Below are 24,303 nucleotides of genomic sequence, written 5' to 3'. Positions count from 1 at the left end.
AGTGTCACTGTGCCTGTCCGGTACCTGTCTGTGTATGACAGGCGCACATTGTAATACTCATCACTGCATATACCTACCTGTTGTTCACTGTGCACCCACCTACCTACGTGAGCGCACGCATTGTTAATACCACCAGTCACTGTACCTGTTCACGGTACGTGTGTGTGACAGGTGCACATTTGTAATACCCATCACTGCATATACCTACCTGTTGTGTTCAGTGCACCCACCTACCTACGTGAGTGCACGCAGTGTGATATACCACTCTGTGCATACCTGTTAACTGCACTTGTGTGACTGCACATTGTATTAGTCAAGTCAGTGCATACCTTTCACTTCATCCCCCCCAATATTGACAAAACAAAAGGCAGAGGCAAGCCTTTTGTTTTGTCCATATTGGGGGGTCGCGCTGTCGTTATTTTGTGCGGCCCTCGACCAAAGTACAGTGTTCACAAGAAGGCACGCGCCATCAACCCCCAATATTGTCAGGATGTAGTTGACTATTTAACACAGAACACCTCATCTTTCTCAGCTTCCGCACGGAAGCATGACATATCTTCCTCCTCCTGCTCTGATTCTGGTACCCCACTTAACACTCAGTCGGCCGCCACTACCAACTAGTGTTGGGCGAACACCTGGATGTTCGGGTTCGGGCCGAACAGGCCGAACATGGGCCAGATGTTCGGCATGTTCGGCCCGAACGCCGAACTCAATGGAAGTCAATGGGACCCCCGAACATGCCCATTTTGGGGGCCCTATGGGGTCGCAGGCATAAGGGGGGAGCATGCCCCGATCGCGGGGGGGTCGGAAATTCCCCCCACCCCCTCCGCTAGCGCTCCCCCCTCTGCCCGCTTCCCCATAAAAAAAGTTTGAGGCAAGTTAAATAGTACTTGGTGGCTGGCCTGGCACTGGCAGTGGAGTGAGGAGGAGGAGGAGTCCGAGTAGCAGAGTGACGCGTTGAGGCCGGGCAGCGGGCGGTTCAGCGGTAGTACCCTTGTGGTACTTCCGCCCTTTCTCTGACCTCACGTCCTCTACGTGATGACGCATACGAGGGTACGCGTGACGCGTACCCTCGTATGCAGAGGACGTGAGGTCAGAGAAAGGGCGGAAGTACCACAAGGGTACTACCGCTGAACCGCCCGCTGCCTGGCCTCAACGCGTCACTCTGCTACTCGGACTCCTCCTCCTCCTCACTCCACTGCCAGCGCCAGCCACCAAGTACTATTTAACTTGCCTTAAACTTTTGTATGGGGAAGCGGGCAGAGGGGGGAGCGCTAGCGGAGGGGGTGGGGGGAATTTCCGACCCCCCCCCCCCCCCGCGATCGGGGCATGCTCCCCCCTTATGCCTGCGACCCCATAGGGGGGCCGTATTGCGGCATGTTCGGGCGAACAGGGCCCTGTTCGGCCGAACAGGGGCCCTGTTCGGCCCTGTTCGGCGGCCATTCAGTAGTTCGGGACGAACCCGAACTTAAAAGGCCGAACACCATCAGGTGTTCGGCCGAACTCGAACATCACCCGAACAGGGTGATGTTCTGCAGAACCCGAACAGTGGCGAACACTGTTCGCCCAACACTACTACCAACATGCCATCACCCCAGGGCTCAGCGGTGTGGACATTTTTTTGTGTGTCTGCCTCAGATGAGAACAATGCCATCTGTACTCTCTGCCACTGAAAATTGAGCCGTAGAAAGACCAAGACCCGTGTAGGGACAACTACCTTACGAAGGCACATGATTACAAAGCACAAACTGCAATGGGATGACCACCTGAGGAAAAGCAGCACACAAAAGCAAAGCCGCACACCGCAGTGGAAGATACCGCAATTTTTTTCAAAAAAGGCGGTACCTAAACTGTACCATGATGTTGAAAGGCAAGTGGTGACATCTCTGGCACACAGCGTTGGGTCAAGGGTCCATCTGACCATGGATGCCTGGTCTGCAAAGCACGCTCAGGCCTGCCCGAAGACTAAGTCAGTCCCCACACACAGCATCTCTGCCTGCACGCCGTGTGACTGCCTGCCCCAAGGCTAAGTCGCTCCCCACACAGCATCTCTGCCTGCACGCCGTGTGACTGCCTGCCCCAAGGCTAAGTCGCTCCCCACACAGCACCTCTGCCCGCAGGCCGCTTGACTGCCTTCTCCGCCACCACCAACAGGGTCCAGGACTCCAGGTGGATTCCTGAATTTTTAAGGCTGCTGCTAGCAGCGGCCACTATACTAATTTTTCTGGTGCGTGTACATGCCTGCCTAATTTTTCTGGCTGCACTGCAGCTGCAACAACAAAACAAAAGGCATGTACATGTGCCAATTCCCCTTCATGATCATTACCTTGCCGCGGTGAAGGGACTTGCATATCACAATGAAGCAATGACCGCTGGCTATATGAGTGTCTCGGGCTGGGGGGGGGGGGAGGGGGGGGATGACTGGTGTGCACCATGGCCAGAGTGCAGTCGATAGCGGTTTTCCAGCCCATATGGTCGCCAGGCTGTGGTAGCTCAATGATAGAACAACGGTGACTGTCCAGCTGATCGAATTTGGTCTGTCCATATAATAAACAGCTGTTTGCGGTGCTTTACACAGTGAGTTTGGTGTATCAGTGTGAAGCAGTACTCTAATTCCACTCCCTGATTGATTTATACACATGCAAGATGTTTTAAAGCACTTTAGGCCTGCAATTTAGCATTCAATGTGATTTCTGCCCTTAAAACGCTGCTTTGCGTCAAATCCAGATTTTTCCTGGGACTTTTGGCGTGTATCCCACTCCACCATGCCCCCCTCCAGGTGTTAGACCCCTTGAAACATCTTTTTCATCACTTTTGTGGCCAGCATAAATGCTTCTAGTTTTCAAAGTTCGCCTCCCCATTGAAGTCTATTGCGGTTTGTGAAAGTTTGCGCAAACCGAACTTTCGCTTAAGTTCGCGAACTCGGTTCGCGAGCCGAAAATCGAGGTTTACAAGTACTTTTGAAGACTGAGCTGGGCCTTCCTTCTCTACTATCTGTTGTTGTCAACATTATAATAAAGTTCTACTGTAGATAATTATCATTAGGGTTTCCTCAATATCTCAGGTGTTACCTGGTCTGGACCTTCAGACTTCAGCAATTAATGGCTGCTGAATTTACTATTGTGTCAAATAGCAAAAAGAAAGAGAATTGGCTCTTGGGTGCATAAGAAAATACAAAAAATCTTTATTAATATACAAATCTCATCATACACATAAACCTATAAATAATCCACTATCTAGAGTTCCCCTTAAAAACAGTAGGTTGATCTCCCCTGGCATCAAAGTTCAGAATACTGAGGCTGCAGTCCTCAAAAACTGGAAAAATATATATAGAGAAGCTCACTCCAATGATTAGGCCCACATTTGATGGTATGCACAAAGCTGAAGTAGGATTTGCATATTCAGACAAGGCTTGTTGTAAATGTCACATACCCACATCATAAAGGGGTATATAACGCCATATATGATAGTTCGTGAGACATTCAAACCAAAGGTTGTATCATTTCATATTGGCATGCAAAGTCCATATATATGGAAACAGCGGGGTGTCAGTAGTAGGAAAGATAGTATACACTGATTTTGGAAGTGTAACTGACACAAATAAGCTCTCACAGTCCCCCAATCGCAGGGATGAAATGCCGGCAGTGTAGACTTGAAAGGTAAATCGCTGAAAGCATGCCAAAAAGCAGAGTTCAAAAGCCAGCAGATGATAAGCAAGCCATGCAGGGTTTTATGAATATACAGTAGTTACCATCCTGTCATTCATGCGTAAAGTTCAGTTGCTGAGTTGTGCATAAGGAGTGGCTCTCTGCAAGGATGCCTCAGAGGAGAAGGTAGCCGCCAGGATGCCTGACATGTTTCGCCGCACTAGCGGCCTTTTCAAAGGCAGGCAGCTGAACACAAAATTACCCACAGACGCCATAATGGCGTTTTTAAGCCCGTCACGGAAGCGTCCATCCCCGCCCACCTCCACCCACGTCAGGACTACGCCCACCACACACCACGTGGGCGTATGGGCGGCGGCTCGCTCGGGCGCATGTGCGCTCCTATGCGTCAAGCTGGACGCGTGTGTTGCGTCTCCTTGAGGCTAAAAAGCGAGGAGCCGACCAACGTCCAGAGGCGGGCAATAGGGGAGGGAGGGGGAGGACGGCCAGGAGATTATAGTGAAGTCTCCTTATACCCAAAAGGGAGCAACAGTAACAGAATACATATCTAAATGCTTCTATAATGGGTATCAACACCCAGACACAAAGAGTCACCCATATGCGTCAAGGTGATATAACCCCAAAAACATTTAACACCATATACATATATGGATATGCTTATGTGAAAGGCATCACAGAAAAACGCGGCAGATGGAAAATGTATAGTAATGGCGCGTTTGTGCGCCAACATGTATGAAGCCGCGAATTACATATAATGCCGTCCACAAAGCACATTACATGACAAAAAATAATTAAAATAAAATAAAAACATATATAGTCAAAGGTGAAGGGGGAGACACACCCCAATAAATCAAACACTGGCACTATAAATGCACAAAGCAGAATGCACAAAACATGTGCATATAAGTGCGCATAAAGTGACAGAATATATCTAGGCCTGAAACGAGGTCACAAAGGGAGAGGAGACGCAAAACAGGAAGAGAAGACAAAAAGGTCGTAAACTCCGCAGCAGGGATGCCGGGAAAATTAGGAATACGGCATTTCATCCCTGCGATTGGGGGACTGTGAGAGCTTATTTGTGTCAGTTACACTTCCAAAATCAGTGTATACTATCTTTCCTACTACTGACACCCCGCTGTTTCCATATATATGGACTTTGCATGCCAATATGAAATGATACAACCTTTGGTTTGAATGTCTCACGAACTATCATATATGGCGTTATATACCCCTTTATGATGTGGGTATGTGACATTTACAACAAGCCTTGTCTGAATATGCAAATCCTACTTCAGCTTTGTGCATACCATCAAATGTGGGCCTAATCATTGGAGTGAGCTTCTCTATATATATTTTTCCAGTTTTTGAGGACTGCAGCCTCAGTATTCTGAACTTTGATGCCAGGGGAGATCAACCTACTGTTTTTAAGGGGAACTCTAGATAGTGGATTATTTATAGGTTTATGTGTATGATGAGATTTGTATATTAATAAAGATTTTTTGTATTTTCTTATGCACCCAAGAGCCAATTCTCTTTCTTTTTGCTATTTGACATATTAATTGTTGGCACGATGCATAGGAAAATAATCATTGTTATTATTGGTATTACAATTGTATATTGATGTTTTGGTCTCATTTAGTCACATTCCCAATTTTCTTCAGAGATATTGTGAGTCTGAATTTACTATTGTGGCATCAGACATACTGACTTACTGCTGCCACATTTTAAAGCATGATGGGAGCTGAGTATTGGGAAAGTAGTGGGTGGTTCCTTATGAAGCAGAGCTCAGCTTTATTCAGGGACCATTAGTGTTTACGCAATAGCCTGAAAACTCCACCCTATTACCAATCTGAAGCAGATACAAGGCTTGCTTGTTGGCTGCACACAAAGTACCTCTACCTAGATGGCATCATTTGAAAGAAGAACAAGATAACTGGGGTCACCTAACCTTTAAATTATCATTATAGGTACGAGGAGGCTTTTTTACAGCTAAAAATGTATAGCCACATATCAGGGACCTGCTGAATGCATTTTCTTATTTACTTGGACTAGACTATAATGTTTGCACTTAGATAATCGCTCTGATGCCTTAGAACAGAAAGTACTGCTATATTGTGTTCTATACCTTCATGTAATGCCTGTTTACAGTACATTTGCTAAAAGCATTCAAGTCCTTATTCCAATATCTTTTATGGTTCTTGGACTGGATAGAATTATCATGTCACGTTATGCATTAGACGCATACCAATGAGCTAGTGACATCTCAGCATGCAGTCAGAAGGTACAACAAGCTAGTGACTTTGTATTTAACTTGTTAGAGGGTAACCTCTTTTTTCTCCACCCCTGAGCAGGAAGAAGAAACTGTGATACAGATGCTGAAGAAACACCTGATTCTACAGCAGGGTGTTGAACAATATGCAAAAAATATCAAAGATTTGGCAGAACAGTCTCAGAAGCTGTTGGCCTTAGACCATCCTGATGGGTATGAACTCAGACTTGTAATTAGTCCTTGATTTAGATCATCACAAATGATGCCCATGTAAGTTCTTGTTAGCCACCAATCTGGCCATTCCTTAAAGAGTAACTGTCGGGCATAAAATCAAAAATCAATTCTTTATTTTTATCTGGCGAACAAGTAATAAGGATGCTAACCAGGCAATCCAAAAGTTAAAAATCACTCTTATTTTTCTTCTCCATAAAACATCATTCTTCAGTTTCCCTGGCTCTTATTTGGTACATCTGCTGCACAAAGGAAGTTGCAGGGCATTCTGGGTTTTCTTTTTTCTTCTTTACTTTCCCCTCAGACTTAGCTAATGCAGCCTGATTGGCTGAAGCCTCTTTCCCTCCTGTTTTCCCTCCCACACCTCTGTTCCTCTCTGATTGGCCAATATTTCTTAATGCACTTTCCACTGCAGACCTGTGCGGGTTACAGGTGGTTGAAGCTGGGGCACCAAATAAGTCACAAACAGCCCTGCAGAACATGACAGTTAATATCAGGAATAAGCGGTTATACTTCAATTCAGTAGCATATGTTTGCGGAATAGTCAGCTGACAGAATCCCCTTTAAACCCAAATGTAGCTAGTTTAACTAAACAAAAGTATGGCAGCTTATGCACTTTGCATGTTGTGGAAAATGGTAATTGTATAACCTTTTTCTTGCAGTGAGCAGATTATGCGACATCAAGACAATTTAGAGAAGCAGTACGCAGCCCTGAGGGAAGCCGCAGATGAGCGAAGACGGGACTTGGACAACTGTTTCCACATGTTTCAGCTGAAGCGTGAAGTGCAGGACTTAGAGCAATGGATTGCAGAGAGAGACATCAAAGCATCATCCCAGGAGATGGGCCAAGATTTAGACCACGTGACTGTAAGTATTCACCATGATTTGTCCAGCAAAGCTAAGGTTAGGGTAGGGCTATTTGTTACTCTGATGTAATGAATGTATACCTTAAATAAAGAGCAACCCCGGTGTAAAGTTATGGTTATGGAGTCGCTTTTTTCTTCTTACACTGGAAAATTAAAGCTAGGAGATGCGCACTAAAGTAACCTGGAACTAAAGATGCTCAATGAGCAGCAAATAATTCTGGCTTGCATGCAGATTTTGTTAAAATTTTATGTACAGTAGCTTGAAATCTCAGTTTCAACCTGCATACAATCTGCATGAAATTTGCATGCAAGCCAGAATTATTTGCATCCAGTATTGGCGGTATGTGTTTGTGACGGTGAATGCAAAGTTCTGGTTGCATTTGCCAGCAGCAAATTGTTTACTCATAATGCCCAACATGACCTTTGAACCAGGTCAGCTGTGCGGGGTGGGCCAATCAGAAACAAGCTTAAAACAAAACAAAAAATACAATATACAGTACATAATCACCACACAAAGGTATTTTGTAAATGCATGTTATGAAGATTTACCTTCACATTTCAGCATGCAGGCAAAACTGAATTTTAAACATGCTACCAAAACACACCCAGACTTCTATTTTACAAACCTTGAGCTATTCATTTGCGGACGCACCTGCTCCATGGCGTAGCTAAGGCGCTATGGGCCCTAGTGCAAGTTTTACATTGGGCACCTTCAAACATTCTATATATAATAATATGTATGGAGCACCAAAACCTGCTAAGGACATCTGTAGTATCAGAGAGAATCATGAGGACAGCCAAGGAACTGGTATTGTTTAAAAGGAAATAAATATGGCAGCCTCCATATGCCTCTCGCCTCGGGTTCCCTTTAAAGTGGAAAAAATATCATCAAAGTCAAACTAATCAGTATTAACTCGTGTTTTTTTTGAGTGTTTTTGTTTTGTTTTGTTGTTTTTTTTCATTTCAGTAATATTGTATTGAGTTTATACTAGCATTATAAACAAGATACTTGAGGCTGGGGAATAAACAAGTGAAATCAAACAGTACAATAACGAAGAAACAGCAAATAATAAGCGTATCTTAACAAGTCGAGAAGCTTGGGTTTGAGACACCACAAATAGAAGGAGCAGGTGAAGTTCACCTAATAATTCATAACAAATCATGGACAATATATGAATATTAGTAATATTAAGGCCTTGACAACCAAATGAGGCCTTTACAAGAGGTTTTATTCTATTAACTCTAGCTCAGAAACATGTAGACAGATCTTTAACACCAGACTTATACGCCTGTCTACAAACTTCTCTGACAGGGATGCTAGTGACTGGTTAAGACCTGCAAAATCAGTGGGACTTGGTTCAAGGGAAAGGGGGAGGGGGGGGGATTGATAGGTTATACTGTATACAACATATGGATTGAATTTGAAGGGTTCTTAATAGATTATTGAAGTATAGAAGGATTTGGTATTACGGATTCTATATCTACCCAGTTAATTTGTTGGTGATTAGTAGGGGAACCTGGATGCGTTCTCATAATAAAGAGTCTTTCCATCTGTAGATTAAAGTCTACTGAGCTGAGAATTTGGATGAAAGAGGGAAGACTTGGCGATCCCCAATTATATAAAATAAGTTGTCTGGCTAGAGATCTTTTTTAAAAAACAAACTTTCTGCATCAACTCTTTTTCCTTACATATTTTGTTACACTTTAATTCTTGCATGTATAAGATTAAACACTTACAATATCATATTTTAACTCACTGCTTGATATATTAAATGTTTCTTAGATACTGCGAGACAAATTCCGTGACTTCGCCAAAGAGACGGGAATGATTGGCCAAGAGCGTATCGATAATGTGAATATCTTGATTGAAGAAATGATCGATGCCGGACACTCTGAGGCTGCGACCATCGCTGAATGGAAGGACAACCTGAACGAGAGCTGGGCTGACCTGCTGGAACTGATCGACACGCGAGTACAGCTGCTCTCCGCCTCTTATGACCTCCACAAGTTCTTCTACGATGGCACTGAGATCCTCAGCCTGATCAGCGAGAAACACAAGGAGCTGCCAAAGGAGCTGGGTGGGGATGTACACACAGCACAGTCCCTGCACAGGGTTCATACAGACTTCGAGAGGGATTTCCATTTTATTGGCTCACAGGTATCTATCTATCTATTCAGCATTTGTAAAATTCCTATAGTCCTACAAAGTTACACTTTTAGCTAAACACAAAGACTGGACATTGCCATATATGGAAATACCCATTAAGTTCGTTCAGACAGGCACTGACCCGGTGTTTAATGATGATCGCATCGCTTAAACGCCATCCATTTAAATGGCCGTGCTCCACCCTGTCATCTCGTTTTGTCCGTGATGATACATGTAGTGTCCAGGATTACCTAAGCGTGCCACTTCCGTGTCCCCCTACAGGAGTCAAAACGTGACAAAGCAACAGAACTCAGGAAAGCACTGCCAAACGTTGCCGAATGCTTTTCTGCTCGCTAGCTGGAAAAAATTTAAAGAGAACCTGAACTGAAAATAAAAAGTCAAAATAAACATACACAGGTCATACTTACCTCCTGTGTAGTCTACTTCTCAATCGCTTTCTCATTTCCTGCGCCCCATTTGTCCACTGTGATCAATGGAAGTTTCCGTCCTCCATTTTAAAAATGGCCATTACCCCATAACAGCTTCCTGGTCAGCGCGCTGTTAAACTGTAATATCACCCACTTGAGCCATAAGGAAACATGGACATTACCCTGCACATTCAGTTGTAACTGACAGCTGCTGATACATAATGGACCAACTGGAATATTTCAGTTCTGACAAAATATTGTCAGAATTGGAAGGGATCACTGATAGGAGAAAATGGTGAGCTTCTGAGAGGAACGGACGGCGAGGTTAGTATGTAATATTCATTTGCAGCTACGTCATGTGTTTATTTTAAATAATTTTACTCGCTTCAGGTTCCCTTTAAGTGAAACGCCGTGCTGCTGGTTCGGGCGACCATCTGAACCAGCCCTTACACAAAGGGATGGAATTTCCCTTACAGAGAACATGGTTACTCTTCACATGCTGGCAGTATTCATATGTGTGCATTTACAATAACATTGGTAGTTGGATGAGGCATAATTACAATACCATGTAACTACATCTTAGTACAATGTTGTAGTAATTAGAACGTTTGCATTTTAAAAAGCCTAAGCAATAGAATTGTTACACCCTTACAGGTGCAAGCCTACCAGGATACAGCAACCCGCCTGCATGCTGCCTATGCCGGGGACCAGGCTGTGGACATACAGAAGAAGGAGAGCGAGGTGGTGGAGGCCTGGAGAGCTCTTCTGGATGCTTGTGAAGGGCGCCGTACAGAGCTGATTAGCGCAGCTGAGAAGTTCCGTTTCTTCAGTATGGTTCGTGATCTGATGCTCTGGATGGAAAGCATGATCAGACAGATCGAAACTCAGGAAAAGCCAAGGTAACTGCTTCTATTTGTAGTAGAATTTATATACAGCAAATGGATCAAACAGCACATTTCTCCTTCTCATTCCAAAATATTGGGCAATATAACCTGTATACTCCATAGTTACAGATTGCCCCGCAAGCTCATGGTTAACCAGAACTCCTAAGAACTGTATTAGCAGACAGAGGCGCCAAAAAGATAAAATATTCCAAAACGTCTGAAATGAGAGGAGAAAGAGGTGGACCTACCTCCTCCAAGCAGACACACACGAGTGCTGTGTACATCCAAAACAACAATAATGGATTTATATACTCGTGAAAGTGCAAGGGCAATGCATTTTGCGGGCATCTCCTGCCCCATCAGGAAATAGAAACGGAGCATAAAACTCAAATAGGTCTGGTTCAAAGCTCAACGCCTCTGTGTTTGGCGCCTCTATCTGCCTTTACAGTTCCTGAGTCCACCCTTGGCGGAGGGGTGTTGCCCCTTATTTCCTATTTAAAGAGAGCGACTTCTTCTTAATCCTGAGTGGGGACAGGTCTAATCTCCTCTCCTGCTGATATAGTGGCTACCTAGATGGTAACCCATGTTTGTGAGTATAAATAGATACTTGTCATATCCACATACCAGTACATAGTACACTATATTGGGCTCTCTGTATCTCTATTCTGGGTAGAACTCCTAAGAGTGTGTAAGGGGCTACGAAGGACCCTAAAACCCTCTTACTAAAAACGTTTGTGCAAAACAGAACTTTCCCTTTTTAAAGGGAAGGTCTAAGCAACATTAAAATAAAAAAATCCACTTACCTCAGCCTTCCTCTAGCCCCCTGCATCCGTCCTGTACCCTCGCTGCAGCTCCGGTGGCTCAGGTCGGCGTCCAGGTCGACTTCTCCTGCGGTCCAGCATGCGACTCACTGGTCAGGCTGACGTCATCCGGAATATACTGCGCACGCTCAGAACTACTGCGCCTGTGCAGTACAGTCCGGATGATGTCAGTGCGACTCTGAGAGCCCATCGCGCAGGGCACTTAGCGCCGGAGGGGGCCACCGGCTGTGAGTGGAGCTGCGGCAAGGACACAGGATGGCTGGGAGGGGGTGGAGGAAGCCCCAGGTAAGTGGATTTTTTTATTTTCAGCGTGTTCGGATGTGTCCTTTTAAAACAGGGGGCCATATGTAATTCACTTTTTCACCTAGGAGATATTTTTTCATCTTCTATTTAAAATAACTTTCCAGTAATTTTTAACTAAAAAAGAACCAAAAAAAGTAAATGATAAAGTACTATCAAAATTATTTTGAGTATTTTCTTGCTTTCTGGTGGTTTAAAAGGCATTTTATTGACAAGTTTAAAAATACCACCTAGGAGAAAACTCAGCAGAAAAAATTAATTGCATATGGGCCAGAATGTATTTGTGATTATTTGGGTTGGAGCGACTGGAACTGGTAAAAACTGAGTGATAATTGTGGAGGGGAAACCTTAAAGTGAACCAAGCACCATTTTTAGCACCCATGGCATCTCTATAGCACATTAAAAATGCATGCCAACAATGTGCTCTTTATTAAAAAAAAATTCAATCTTACCTCTTCTTTTTTCCATTTAAAAGTTTAGCAGAGGCCTTTATTACCTTATTTCCTCCTAATTCCTCAGCCTGCCCGACTGCAGAAATTGGAGATAGAGAAGGACTGATGTAATTTTTTATTGCGTGCATTAGCAAAGAGCAAACAAAGAGCTTTTATTAGCAGGAGGGTGGGTACATAGGACACTACTTCAAAGAGTTTAGATAAGTCCCAGATGCTATCATCACACCTTCCCTGTGGGTAAATGAGGGCAGCTAGAAGGGGAGGGGGAACATGGCAGCTCCTATAGCTATTAGAAACCAGGAAAAAAGTGGTGCTTGGTTCCCTTTAAAGTCAACTTCAAGGTCAATCTCATTCTGGGGATCCTACAATAATGATGAATGCTAAGACGTCCTACACAAGCAAGGAATTTTCTGCACATGAGGATACATATTGCAATGGAAAAGTGGTCAAAAAAGGAATTATCTGGAACGGCAGTATTATATGTCCTGCTCATGTTTTCTTGCAGAGACGTGTCATCTGTGGAACTTCTGATAAAATACCATCAAGACCTGAGAGCTGAAATTGAAGCAAGAAACACAAATTATGAAAGCTGTGTTGATCTTGGGCAAACACTTCTGGCTCGTAATCACCCAGATTCGGAAGAGGTAAGCGCTAGATCCTTGGCCAAGACACACTACGCTAGGCCAGGCTTGGTTTTTCAAAATAAAAATCTAACAAGACTTATTGTTAAAAAGCCTTTCTTGTTGCCTATAACATTTAATACCGACACCTTTTATATGAAATAGATGTGTAGTGTATATATACGAATGGGAAATGTATTTTGTTAGATAATCTGTCTAAATGTGTCCATTAACGGTACAGTTTTTCCCTCATTCGATTTTTCGACACAATTTGAATGATCAAAACTAATCGGAAGGCAATCATCGATTGTTCCCATTAACAAAATGATATAAGAAAGTTTTATATTCCTATTCCATCATAATATCCAACTTTTGGATCATTTTTTTTTTTCCTTTTCCAATCGCCCAGAAAATAATTTCACATCAATTAGATTACAAAAAGTGTGTTGAAAGTTTGAATCTGAAGGAAAAATGGTATTGCTAATGGGCACCTTAAGGCCGGTTTTATACTTTTTACGCCCCAGGCAAACTGTCCTGTGCCTGGCTGCCCCTCCATGTGCAGCCTCCTTTTCCATGCGTGACCTCCATGTACAGCAACCCTCCTATTTTATGTACCGCTCCCTTGGGCGGTAATTCTGCTCTTCCATGTGTTGCATTGTATTTGCAGTCTCACTATGTATCACATGCATCAGCCCCTCTTTTATGTCCAGATGCCCCCTTTAGCAGAAACCGCCCATGGCCAGGGCATTTGTGGCCCTTCCATTAAAATGAAGCTAATTTTACCAGCTCTTTCTCAACTGTAGATATTCAGATAAAGTTTTGTCAGGGTATGATGTGAAGTATAATGTATTATGATTTGTTATGATACATTAGGTAATACATGGCTGCACTACAGCACTACAACCATAGCTCTCAACTAGAATGATTCTAGTCTGGCAAGTTGTTGATGATACTATTGATAAGGAATTAATGGGAGTCCATAGTGAAGAAAATTATGTAAGTTGCGTGTGGTCCAGAGAGAATTGTTTAGGCGATACCTTTAATTTACCAACTGTACAAGATTTCTTTGCAATCTTTTGAAACGTTAAGTTTCTTCTTCAGGCATGTTTTAGGACTGGGTCAGAACCATTTCTGAAACATGCCTAAAGAAGAAACTTAAAGTTTTAAAAGTTTGCAAAGAAATCTTCTACAGTTAGTCATTATATAACCTAAACATCTTTTGTTGTTCTGTCTTTGGAAAATAATGTAATTACAGTAATATATTCAGATGCTGGTGGTAAGCTGAGCTGGAAATGTCAGCTTGTGTAATGTCTTACTACTGTAGTAGCTGAGCTGGCAAGTACCAAATCCCCCCAGTGCAAAATACAATCCCCTCTCAAAACCAAGTTACCACCCATTCCATGTTACTGAAGCGAAAAAAAATGTATGATATAATGATTTGTATGTGTAGTACAGCTAAGAAATAAAGCATTAGGAGCAGAGACATAAGTCTAACATTTGTTTTCAGTACAGAAAGAGTTAAGAAACTCCAGTTGTTATCTATGCAAATAGCCATTGAGTTCTATGACTTTGAAAGTCTTGGAAAGCTCTGACTTCTGATTAGGTTATCTCAGTTGTATTGTGTTTTTCTTTTGCAGAGAATAGTTCAGGACAGGTCAAAAGTTCACTGCCTGTTCTATAAAAACATTTAGGATGCTGAGTAATGTGTAAATTGCACATATTAGAGAATGATGCAATGTTATAGAAAAAGCTGTATGACTGAAAATAAATATATGAAAATATTTTTTTTGCTACCAATGTTCTAGTAATTACCCCTACTACACAACCAATTCATGATATCATTTTTTTTCCGCTTCAGTGCCTCACTGCCCTACCCACCAAAAAGAATCAAACAAAATCTAGCATAACCATTCCCAGTGCTGAATGCTATTTCCCATACATACCTAGTGAGCCTCTCACCATAAAAGGTAACCTCCCCCACCAAATGTAGCATAACCCACCCAGTACAATACACTATCCTCTGCACATCCACCCTCCACTAGCCAGTGGCATAGCATTAGCAATAGAGGGTGCAGAGGTGTGCGACTGCACCGGGGCCCCTGGATCAGAGGGGCCCTCCCTCAGCCATTGTATTAGCTCTTCATTGGTATTATGTTAGTAATTATCACCTCTATATATGCTTGAAATAGTGGTGATCATTAACAAACTGTTCCCCTCTCTTGCTTACACCTCTCTGACACTGGCTGTCCTTGGCAGCTTTTGGTGCTCTAATCAATTGTTATGTGTAGAGTGCTGGGGGGGGCTCATGTAAAACTCACATTGAGGCCCACAGCTCCTTAGCTATGCCGCAGCCCCCAGCTCTCTTAAATTGTAGCATCTCAGCGTGTGCCATTGGATAATTTATTTTCTTGGCACCTGTGCTAACTTTTCAGTGCAGTGTCCGCAGCTCTTATCACCTACATGAGGTCTTGATGATGAATAGACCAGGAACCAAGGATAATAATAATAATAATAATAATAATAAATGTGTCAATAAAATACATTTTGCACCAAACCTTGTGTCTGACTGATATAAAAGCAGTTCACATGATGCATCCCATATCAATTTATAAAGGCCTTTTATTTAACATGCATCAATATTTATTGCACCACAGAAACTATACTATGTCTATGCCATGTGTACCACAAAAAATTCCGAATATAGCGTGTGCTGTATTTGGCGAAATAAATCTGATTCTGATTCTGATTCTGAAACATAATTTCTAGTTTATTAAACTTAACGATTAGAATATGCATTGTTTGTATTGCTGTCACCTACACTGTATTTTTGAAATTGCATTTGTCTTCTCTTTTACAGATAAAGGAGAAACTGGACCAGCTAGCAGAAAGGAGAGCAGAGATGGTGGACAAGTGGGAAAAACGTTGGGACTGGCTAAGTGTGTGTAAGTGACTGTAAACAGTGCCACCTAGTGGGGATACAGAACATTCTTTCTAGCAGACGAAGCAATCGCCTGCAAATGCACTATTACTGTCACCTATCTGAACTCGATTCCTAGTGCGACACTTCTGTCTCTAAGCACATACACACGTCTTCTGATCACAGCCAAGTGGCACGTTCTGTCCCTATGGAGAGGAGAAAAGGGACAACAGTGTGGAACACGTTGGAACAGCCTCTGGTGGGTGGGCAGGGCCGGATTTAGGGCTAAGCCACCTAGGCCATGGCCTAGGGCACCACAGGAGCAAGTGCACCAAAGCAGCAGGTAAAACTGGTGCAGCATTTACAAGCTTGCAAATGCTGCAATGCAAGAAGATCAGGCAAGCGCCTGACCGCAGTAATCTGCTGCTAGCCACCTGTGCAGAGGCCACCTTGCTCTCTGTGCACATTTGTATTGTGCCTGCGGCTATGGACTTGGGCAGCATTGGAGACGGAATGGAAGAGGAAGCTTCTGCACTGGAGACTATCAGAAAAATGAGTGACACTGATGGCTGCTGCAGTGTGAAGGTGTGCTGGCTACCTATACTAAAAGGGGGTGGTGGGAAAAGGAGGGATTAAGTGAGTCATCCGGCTACCTATACTGAAGGGGGGGGGAGTCATCAGGCTACCTATTCTAGAGGGAAGGGGTGGGGTCATCTGGCTACCTATACTGGAAGGAAGGGAGGAAGGGTCATCTTGCTACCTATACTGAATGGGTGTGGCTGATGAAAGTGGCCTTGGGCGGTAAAGAGTACAAATCCGGCCCTGAGGTGGGGCAAGAAGTTTGACGGTGCTCTCGATCGTTTATGGAATCTTCAAGCAACATCAGTGGGTTTGTTGTACACAGGCTAGGTTCTTGCCCAAGATGGCTCCAATGGCTGCCTTAGTTCCCTCTAGAGTGTGTGCATTGCTTTATCGTGTCTAATATACTCAAATTACTGAGTATGCAATCTCTTCACACACTTTGAAGGGTGGCTGGATTGTGTAATGGTTAAGGGCTCTGCCTCTGACACAGGAGACCTGGGTTCGAATCTTGGCTCTGCCTGTTCAGTAAGCCAGCACCTATTCAGTAGGAGACCTTGGGCAAGTCTCCCTAACACTGCTACTGCCCATAGAGCGCACCCTAGTAGCTGCAGCTCTGGCGCTTTGAGTCCGCCAGGAGAAAAGCGCAATATAAATATTCTGTGTTTTGTCTGTGTTTGTTTGTTAAACGTATGCTGTCTTACTAGTTGACTATTAAAAGTTCCTCTTATTACAAATGCGCATTCAGTGTCCACTTGTGACTTTAAACAGTGAGACCCAAGGATGAACATAATAGCCAGTAAGCTAGTGACTTCTAAAAAAAAAAACCCTCTGACAGTATCAGTGTCTAGATTTATAATAGAGTATGTCAATTTTACTTTCTAGTCTTAAGATGGCTATTAGCTACCGTATACATCGTACAACCTAATTATACAATCTTGTCCATTCTTAGTACATCCATCTAGAATAAACGTAGCCATACAACATACAGTCTTGATTGTGCAATCTTAGCACGTCTATTTAGTAGAAGGGCCAACATACAAAGAATACTTGTGGCAAGTATTAACAGCTGTTGCCTGGATCATATAAGAACACTCAAAGATTAGTAAATTAGTAACTGAGCAGTTGAAGTCACATGCACACATCTGCAGTGAGGACAACTTTTCAAAAAGTAATTGCAGGCTAACCTGAATTTATTACAAATAAGTACTTGCTGTGGGTGCTGCATATAGCAACAATAACACAAGTACTACTTCTCTAAACATCCAGGAAAAGATATCCCGCTGCACCAAATGGCTGGGTAGAAAATCCTCTTTATTCCGACATCATATGACACACAGGTTTAAGCTTACGCGTATCGGAGCAAGACATGGCTCCTTAATCATAGCTTACACATGAATGTGCGCCACAGATTAAATAGGCAGGTAAGCACCTCCCAACAGATGTAGCACCTATCTTAATGAGACATGAACAATATTTAAAATGGCAAAAGCTGCATGAACAATATTTTGTTAAAATCTAAATATAGAAAAGCACATACATAACAAACACACCAGGTTATATATAGAAATGATACAAAATAGTAGATATGTATAAGAGCAAAGATGTTTTGTATGTGCTTTTCTATATTCATATTTTAACAAGATATTGTTCATGCAGCTTTTGCCATTTTAAATATTGTTCATGTCTCTTTAAGATAGGTGCTACAGCTGTTGGGAGGTGCTTACCTGCCTATTTAATCTGTGGAGCACATTCATGTGTAAGCTATGATTAAGGGGCCATGTCTTGCTCCGATACACATAGCCGGCCTTTGATATGAGCGACCGGAGCGGTCGCCCAGGGCGCCAGCTTCCAAGGGGGTGCCTATAGCTGGTTGCCTATACTGAGAGCACCTACACCTGATTTCCTATACTGAGGGCACCTATAGCTGGCTACCTATACTGAGGACTCCAACATCTGACTTCCTATACTGGGGACACCTATAGCTGGCTACCTATACTGAGGGAGGGCACCTACTCCTGGCTACCTATACTGGAGGCACCTATGCTTGGCTACCTATTTTGAGGGCACCTATACATGAGCTCCTATACTGGGGACACCTATACCTGGCTAACTATCTATACTGAGTCTGAGGGCATTTTGGATTTTGGAGGGGGGGGGGGGGGGGGGTGGCACACTGCAGCTATAATGCGTGGTGCAAATTGTCAGTGCTGTGCTATCATTCTAAATGGGGGAGGAGGCGGCTAACTGTCCCACTGATTGTTTTTATTAATATTTCTGAAAGGTTCTAGCCTTCATTTTTAAGTGTTTTCAAGATAATGCACTCTTTCCATCCATTAATGGTTATTAATAGTATTTGTTCTATTATACATATGTGACGTGTCACAGAGATCTGAGCATTGGGCATGATGTGTCACGACATCAAAAAGGTTGGGAACCACTGTTCTAGGAGATATCTCAGGAGAAAAGGGGAATTGCATATGGGCCTGTGTGTGTATACGTGCGTGCGTGTATATGCACATGGGAAAAGGATGAAGGGGGGGGGCACAAAAATCAGGTTTCGCTCAGGGCGCTGTGAAACCTAAGGTCGGCCCTGCCGATACGCGTGAGCTTTTTCCCGTGTGTCATATGATGTCGGATTAAAGAGGATTTTCTACCCAGCCATTTGGTGCAGCGGGATATCTATTCCTGGATGTTGATATTGTGTAGCTATTGATTCCATTGCTCCCTTCTGCATTTGGTTGGTGAGTTGCAGCGGCCCTTTTCTCTGCCTTTGCATCCACTAGTTCTCTCACTTTTCAGCAAGATCCACAATGATCTGATATGACTCAGCAGGGGCGTTGCTAGGATCCTAAGAGATCCGGCGCACTTTTGAGCACTCCAGATGAAAAATGGGTGTGGCCATGCACATGAATGTAGGTGTGGTTATGGGTGGAGCCACATTTACATGACCTTAACAGCGGTCTAAGTGGGCCTAGCAGAATGCTGGATGAAGCCCCCTCTCCATTAAAAAAATGCAGCATACCACATAAATAGGCAGTGTCACTTAAACATAACTAGGCAGAGTTATATGGCTTCTGTGCTGACTGGTCTTTCTTTCTGCTGAGTGGGCTGACCTGTTGCCTGGTTGTCTGGCTGTCCCCCCAAAACATTCCCTGACCTTGTAGTCGTCCCCCTCCCTCCCATGCCCCCACTCCACCACAACTCCAAGCAGGTCCCCATAGAAGAACTACAGCTCCCTGCATGCCCCAATAAAGGCATCACAGCACCTAGTATGGCATCACAGCACCCAATATGTCCACATAGAGGCACCATAGCACCCATCATACCCCCATTGCTGTGTTGTGGTGCAATGCTTGGTGCTATGGTGTCATGCTGGGTGCTATGGTGCCTCTATGGGGCATGATGAGTACTGTAATGCCATGCTGGGTGCTGTGGTGCCATGTTGGGTGCTGTTTAGTGCCATGCTGGGTGCTGTGGTGCCATGTTGGGTGCTGTTTAGTGCCATGTTGGGTGCTGTGGTGCTACTGAAGGGCATGCTGGGTACTGTGTGATGCCATGCTGGGTGCTGTGGTGCCTCTACTCTGCCTGGGTGACATCCGGGGCACCCCATAATAGATCCAGGGCACGTGCCACTGATCCTTTGGGCTAGCAACACCCCTGTGACTCAGGCAAGGGTTATGCAAGCCTTTACCAGTTACCAGTACCACCTAAAAACAGACCATTTTTGAAAAAAATCTAGTCTGATCATTTATGTATTTTTTTAGTGTTCTTTTCCAACTTTAGTAGATCAACCAGAGTTTGTTATGTTTTACTAATTGGTATTATTGTTTTCAGTGTTGGAAGTGTGTCAGTTTGCCAGAGATGCCTCCATGGCAGAAGCCTGGCTCATAGCGAAGGAGCCTTACCTGTACACCACACATGTAGGAAACAGCGTGGATGATGTGGAAAAGTTATTAAAGAAGCACGAAGCCTTTGAGAAATCGGCCATGTCATGGGAAGAGAGATTTGCAGCACTGGAAAGGCTGACGACGGTACGTCTGAAACATGACTGCCTGCCGCCTGGCATCAGTTAAAGCTTTCTTTTTATGCCTCTATGGCAAAGGTGTCAAACTCAATCATGTAAGGGGCCAAAATCTAAAACACAAGTTGTGGGCCAATTTTTTAATCAAGATTTAACATTTATTGAACAGTCTCAGAATAAGTGGCGTAACTATAGCGGCCATGAGGGCCAGCTCCTCCCCCTTCAGCAGAGTAGTGCAGTGGAGCAGTTTAATGTTTACCTGCTCCAGCGCTGCGTCAGGGTTTTGTCTGTTCTTCCCGACAGCCACACGTTCTATGCTGCATACCTCTGGCTCCTGAGTGCTGTCATGTGATCTGGAAAAAGAGGATGTATGCAGCAGCATGCGGCTGCCAGGAAGAAGAGAAGAGACACAGTGCATAGCTGTAGCAGGTAAATATTACACATTGCTTCGCTACTCTGCTATGTGGGGAGATTGTGTTGGGGGGTGATTACCTTTACCAGCTGCAGAGAAGAAGTTCTGAGTTCAGATCCGCATTAACAACTAAGCATACGTATTGCTCATAGCTCCCAACTGTCCTTCTTTTGGAGGGACAGTCCCTCTTTGGGAGCCCTGTCCCTCTGTCCCTCTTTCCTCCTCATGTGTCCCTCTTTCAGGACTTTGTCCCTCCTTCTATGTAAATATATATATATTTCTCTACTAAAAAATGAAATGTGTTTGATTGACTCTAAACTTTATTCCCATCCTTTAAATTGATCAATTACTAATTTTAAAATGTTACTATGAAGGAAAATGAACCAGTATAGAAAGAACCAGTGTGGTTTGAATTATAAAACAACATATTTTTCTTATGAAATCCCTTTATGGTATGTGGGACTAGGGGTGTGCTGGGGGCGGGATCAGGGGTGTAGCAGGGGCGTGGCTTAAGTGTCCCTCTTTCTCATATCAAAAAGTTGGGAGGTATGGCTGTCTGAAGATGACACACAATTACAGTGGTTAAATTGTGTATTTTCCTGCAATTTCAGTTACATGAACTTGAACCTGTCTGATCTCTCCTGATTTGTGTTTGCTTAACTTTGTTGAGCATAGGAGTCACTTGGTGACATGCTGAGGTCTGAAAGTGCCAACTACATCACTAAACTTGTACAGTGGCTGCACCTGTACCTAGGATGAAAGGCAAGGGCAGAGGAGAAAGCATGAACTGAAACATCACTAAATGTATTAGCATGAGATGTGGGTGCTTTAAAGATCAACAGAGTAACCAAGCAGCTCGGGGTGACCCAACCCACTAGGAATGTATAGGGGGATAAAAGAGACCGAAACTAATAAACAATGCTTGGTAAAATTTACCTTCTTAAATTAGAAGGAAATTTGCAATAATTCAGCTATTAGTGAACATTTGTGGTTATCCACAATGCACCACTACTGAATATGCAAATGATCTCTTTTCGCCCCGTAAGCCAGGCAAGCGAAACTGAAGCCAAGAGAGTCATAGGTCACAACTTCTCAATTCACCCTACTAATGATGAATACAGGCAAGCAGAGAACAGCATTGAAGGACCACATGGCAAACTGGCGCATAGCCAGGAATGAACTAGCAGCCAGGTGATTATCAACAGTTGAAGCAGGAGTTAGCCGTGTGCAACCAAAAACTGGCCAAACCTCAACACAAAACAACAAGCAAAGACCATAACAAGGTTAGGGAAGATGAAGTTAAGTGTGCTTAGAAGGACCATAAAGCCTGATGCTTGTACCGCCAGTAATATTGCCATGCGCAGGCAGCGCAAGGCAATATAACCTGTACTAACGCCAGCAGAGAATCACCGGTTGCGCAATTAGTGTGACACATGGTGCACGGGTAATGTGAGCATTACTATGATAACACACATCGAGTAAGTATCACTGGCTCCGCACAGCAATTTTACCAGTGTTTCACGCATCAGACTCATAGTTACCAATGCTCATCAAAGTATGTACATACTTGTTCACATACCCACACATGTACAGATCGCATGAAGAGGTGTGCACATGCCGGGATTCTGGAGAATCTGGAGTTCAGGGGAACCTGGGAATGGCTGCATGAACTGGTGGGGTTCAGAAGTGATAAGCACTGACCAAAGAGGAAACCTGTAGTGGGGGAAGCATATCCAACCAATCATTCATCACCTGACTTTACTTTATCAATGTGCGCAGATAGCACATGGCTATATTACCGTGCACAGTTAGCACATGGCTATATTACTGTTACTACTGGCAGCGTGTACTGTGAGTTACACTATTAGTGCAACCCACGCTACTCGAGTATGCTCATTAGTAAGGCATGTTACCGTAGCAATGTTGGGTAATTAGAGCCTTCAGAATGAATATATAACTTGTGTTGCCTTGTTGATAGCTTTGTTCTAAGACCTGGCAGATTAGCCCCAAGTTGCGATATGATTCTGCAGGTTCTGTAAACAGATGCTAGTTTACATAATATGTGTCAGCACAAGAGCTGGGACTATATCTATACTTTATCTATGCTTTTGATAATTCTTGACTTGAACATTTTCTCACCATTTTTGTAGGTAAAGCTAAAGGGGGGGGGGGGGGGGGGGGGACTATTGCTTGGCATAAAGCCAGGTCAGATATGGAAGTAGCAGGGGGAATCTGACTTCACTGAATTTCCTCCAGTCCACATAAAAAAATTGTGAGTGGAGTTACCAAAAGCCTTTTGAAAAAAGTAGTTTTGGTAGCCAATCCAATAACAATAATAAAGTGTAAATTACTGCATTCCCCAAAAGAATTTTCTACATAATGATGATCATTGCTTTTATTTTTACTATATATTTTCTTTTTGTAGCTGGAATTACTGGAAATACGCAAATATCAAGAAGCTAAGATGGAACAAATGGCCCTGGCAGCTGCCGCTGAAACGAGGGAGATCCAGGCTGAAATACAGTAAGGAAACTAAGCTAAATTGTACAGTATGTGAGTTGGTGCATAAAAGTTCTATCATTACATTATCACCAGTGGTATATCTAGAGGAGTAGAGGCATGGCTTGACTTCATGGGTGCCACAGCGACATGGGTGCCATGCCTGCCCCCGTGCTGTGTCACCATGCCTGCCCCCGTGCTGTGCAACCATGTCTGCCCCCGTGCTGCGCCCCCATGCCTGCCCCGTGCTGCGCCACCATGTCTTCCCCCGTGATGCACCACCATGTCTTCCCCGTGCTACTCCACCATGCCTGTCCCCGTGCTGTGCCACCATGCCTGCCCCCGTGCTGTGCAACCATGCCTGCCTCCGTGCTGCGCCCCCATGCCTGCCCCCGTGCTGTGCAGCCATGTCTGCCCCCGTGCTGCGCCACCATGTCTTCCCCGTGCTGCGCCACCATGTCTTCCCCCATGATGCACCACCATGTCTTCCCCGTGCTGCGCCACCATGCCTGCCCCCGTGCTGTGCCACTATGCCTGCCCCGTGTTGCGCCACCATGCCTGCCCCTGTGCTGCATCACCATGCCTGCCCCCGTGCTGCGCCACCATGCCTGCCCCTGTGCTGCATCACCATGCCTGCCCCCGTGCTGTGCCACTATGCCTGCCCCTGTGCTGCGCCACCATGCCTGCCCCCGTGCTGTGCCACTATGCCTGCCCCCGTGTTGCGCCACCATGCCTGCCCCTGTGGTGCATCACCATGCCTGCCCCCATGCTGCGCCACCATGCCTGCTCCTGTGTTGCGCCACCATGCCTGCCCCTGTGCTGCGCAACAATGCCTGCCTCTGTGCTGTGCCACCATGCCTGCCCCTGTGCTGCGCCACCATGCCTGCCCCCGTGCTGCGCCACCATGCCTGCCCCTGTGCTGCACCACCATGCCTGCCCCCGTGCTGCGCCACCATGCCTGCCCCTGTGCTGCACCACCATGCCTGCCCCTGTGCTGCGCCACCATGCTTGCCCCCGTGCTGTGCAACCATGCCTGCCCCCGTGCTGCGCAACAATGCCTGCCTCTGTGCTGTGCCACCATGCCTGCCCCTGTGCTGCGCCACCATGCCTGCCCCTGTGCTGCGCCACCATGCTTGCCCCCGTGCTGTGCAACCATGTCTGCCTCCGCGCTGCGCCACCATGCCTGCCCC

General features: G+C 44.7%; 1 protein-coding gene across 3 annotated transcripts in view; it reads left to right on the top strand.

Annotated features, from left to right (window-relative positions):
• Positions 1–24,303, top strand: part of LOC137532976 (spectrin beta chain, erythrocytic-like) — a 564,120-nt gene that overhangs the window by 517,737 nt on the left and 22,080 nt on the right. For all 3 annotated transcript variants that reach the window (XM_068254046.1, XM_068254047.1, XM_068254045.1), the window contains exons 24-31: positions 6,017–6,147; positions 6,828–7,032; positions 8,815–9,189; positions 10,260–10,504; positions 12,568–12,706; positions 15,540–15,624; positions 20,016–20,212; positions 23,040–23,137. In XM_068254046.1, the coding sequence (XP_068110147.1) occupies positions 6,017–6,147; positions 6,828–7,032; positions 8,815–9,189; positions 10,260–10,504; positions 12,568–12,706; positions 15,540–15,624; positions 20,016–20,212; positions 23,040–23,137 (1,475 nt within the window). The remainder of the gene's footprint in view (positions 1–6,016; positions 6,148–6,827; positions 7,033–8,814; positions 9,190–10,259; positions 10,505–12,567; positions 12,707–15,539; positions 15,625–20,015; positions 20,213–23,039; positions 23,138–24,303) is intronic.

The sequence above is a fragment of the Hyperolius riggenbachi genome, chromosome 9, assembly GCF_040937935.1.
Source record: "Hyperolius riggenbachi isolate aHypRig1 chromosome 9, aHypRig1.pri, whole genome shotgun sequence".
NCBI lineage: Eukaryota > Metazoa > Chordata > Amphibia > Anura > Hyperoliidae > Hyperolius > Hyperolius riggenbachi.
The sequence above is the reverse complement of the archived record's forward strand: the minus strand, read 5'-3'. Positions and strand labels throughout refer to the sequence as shown.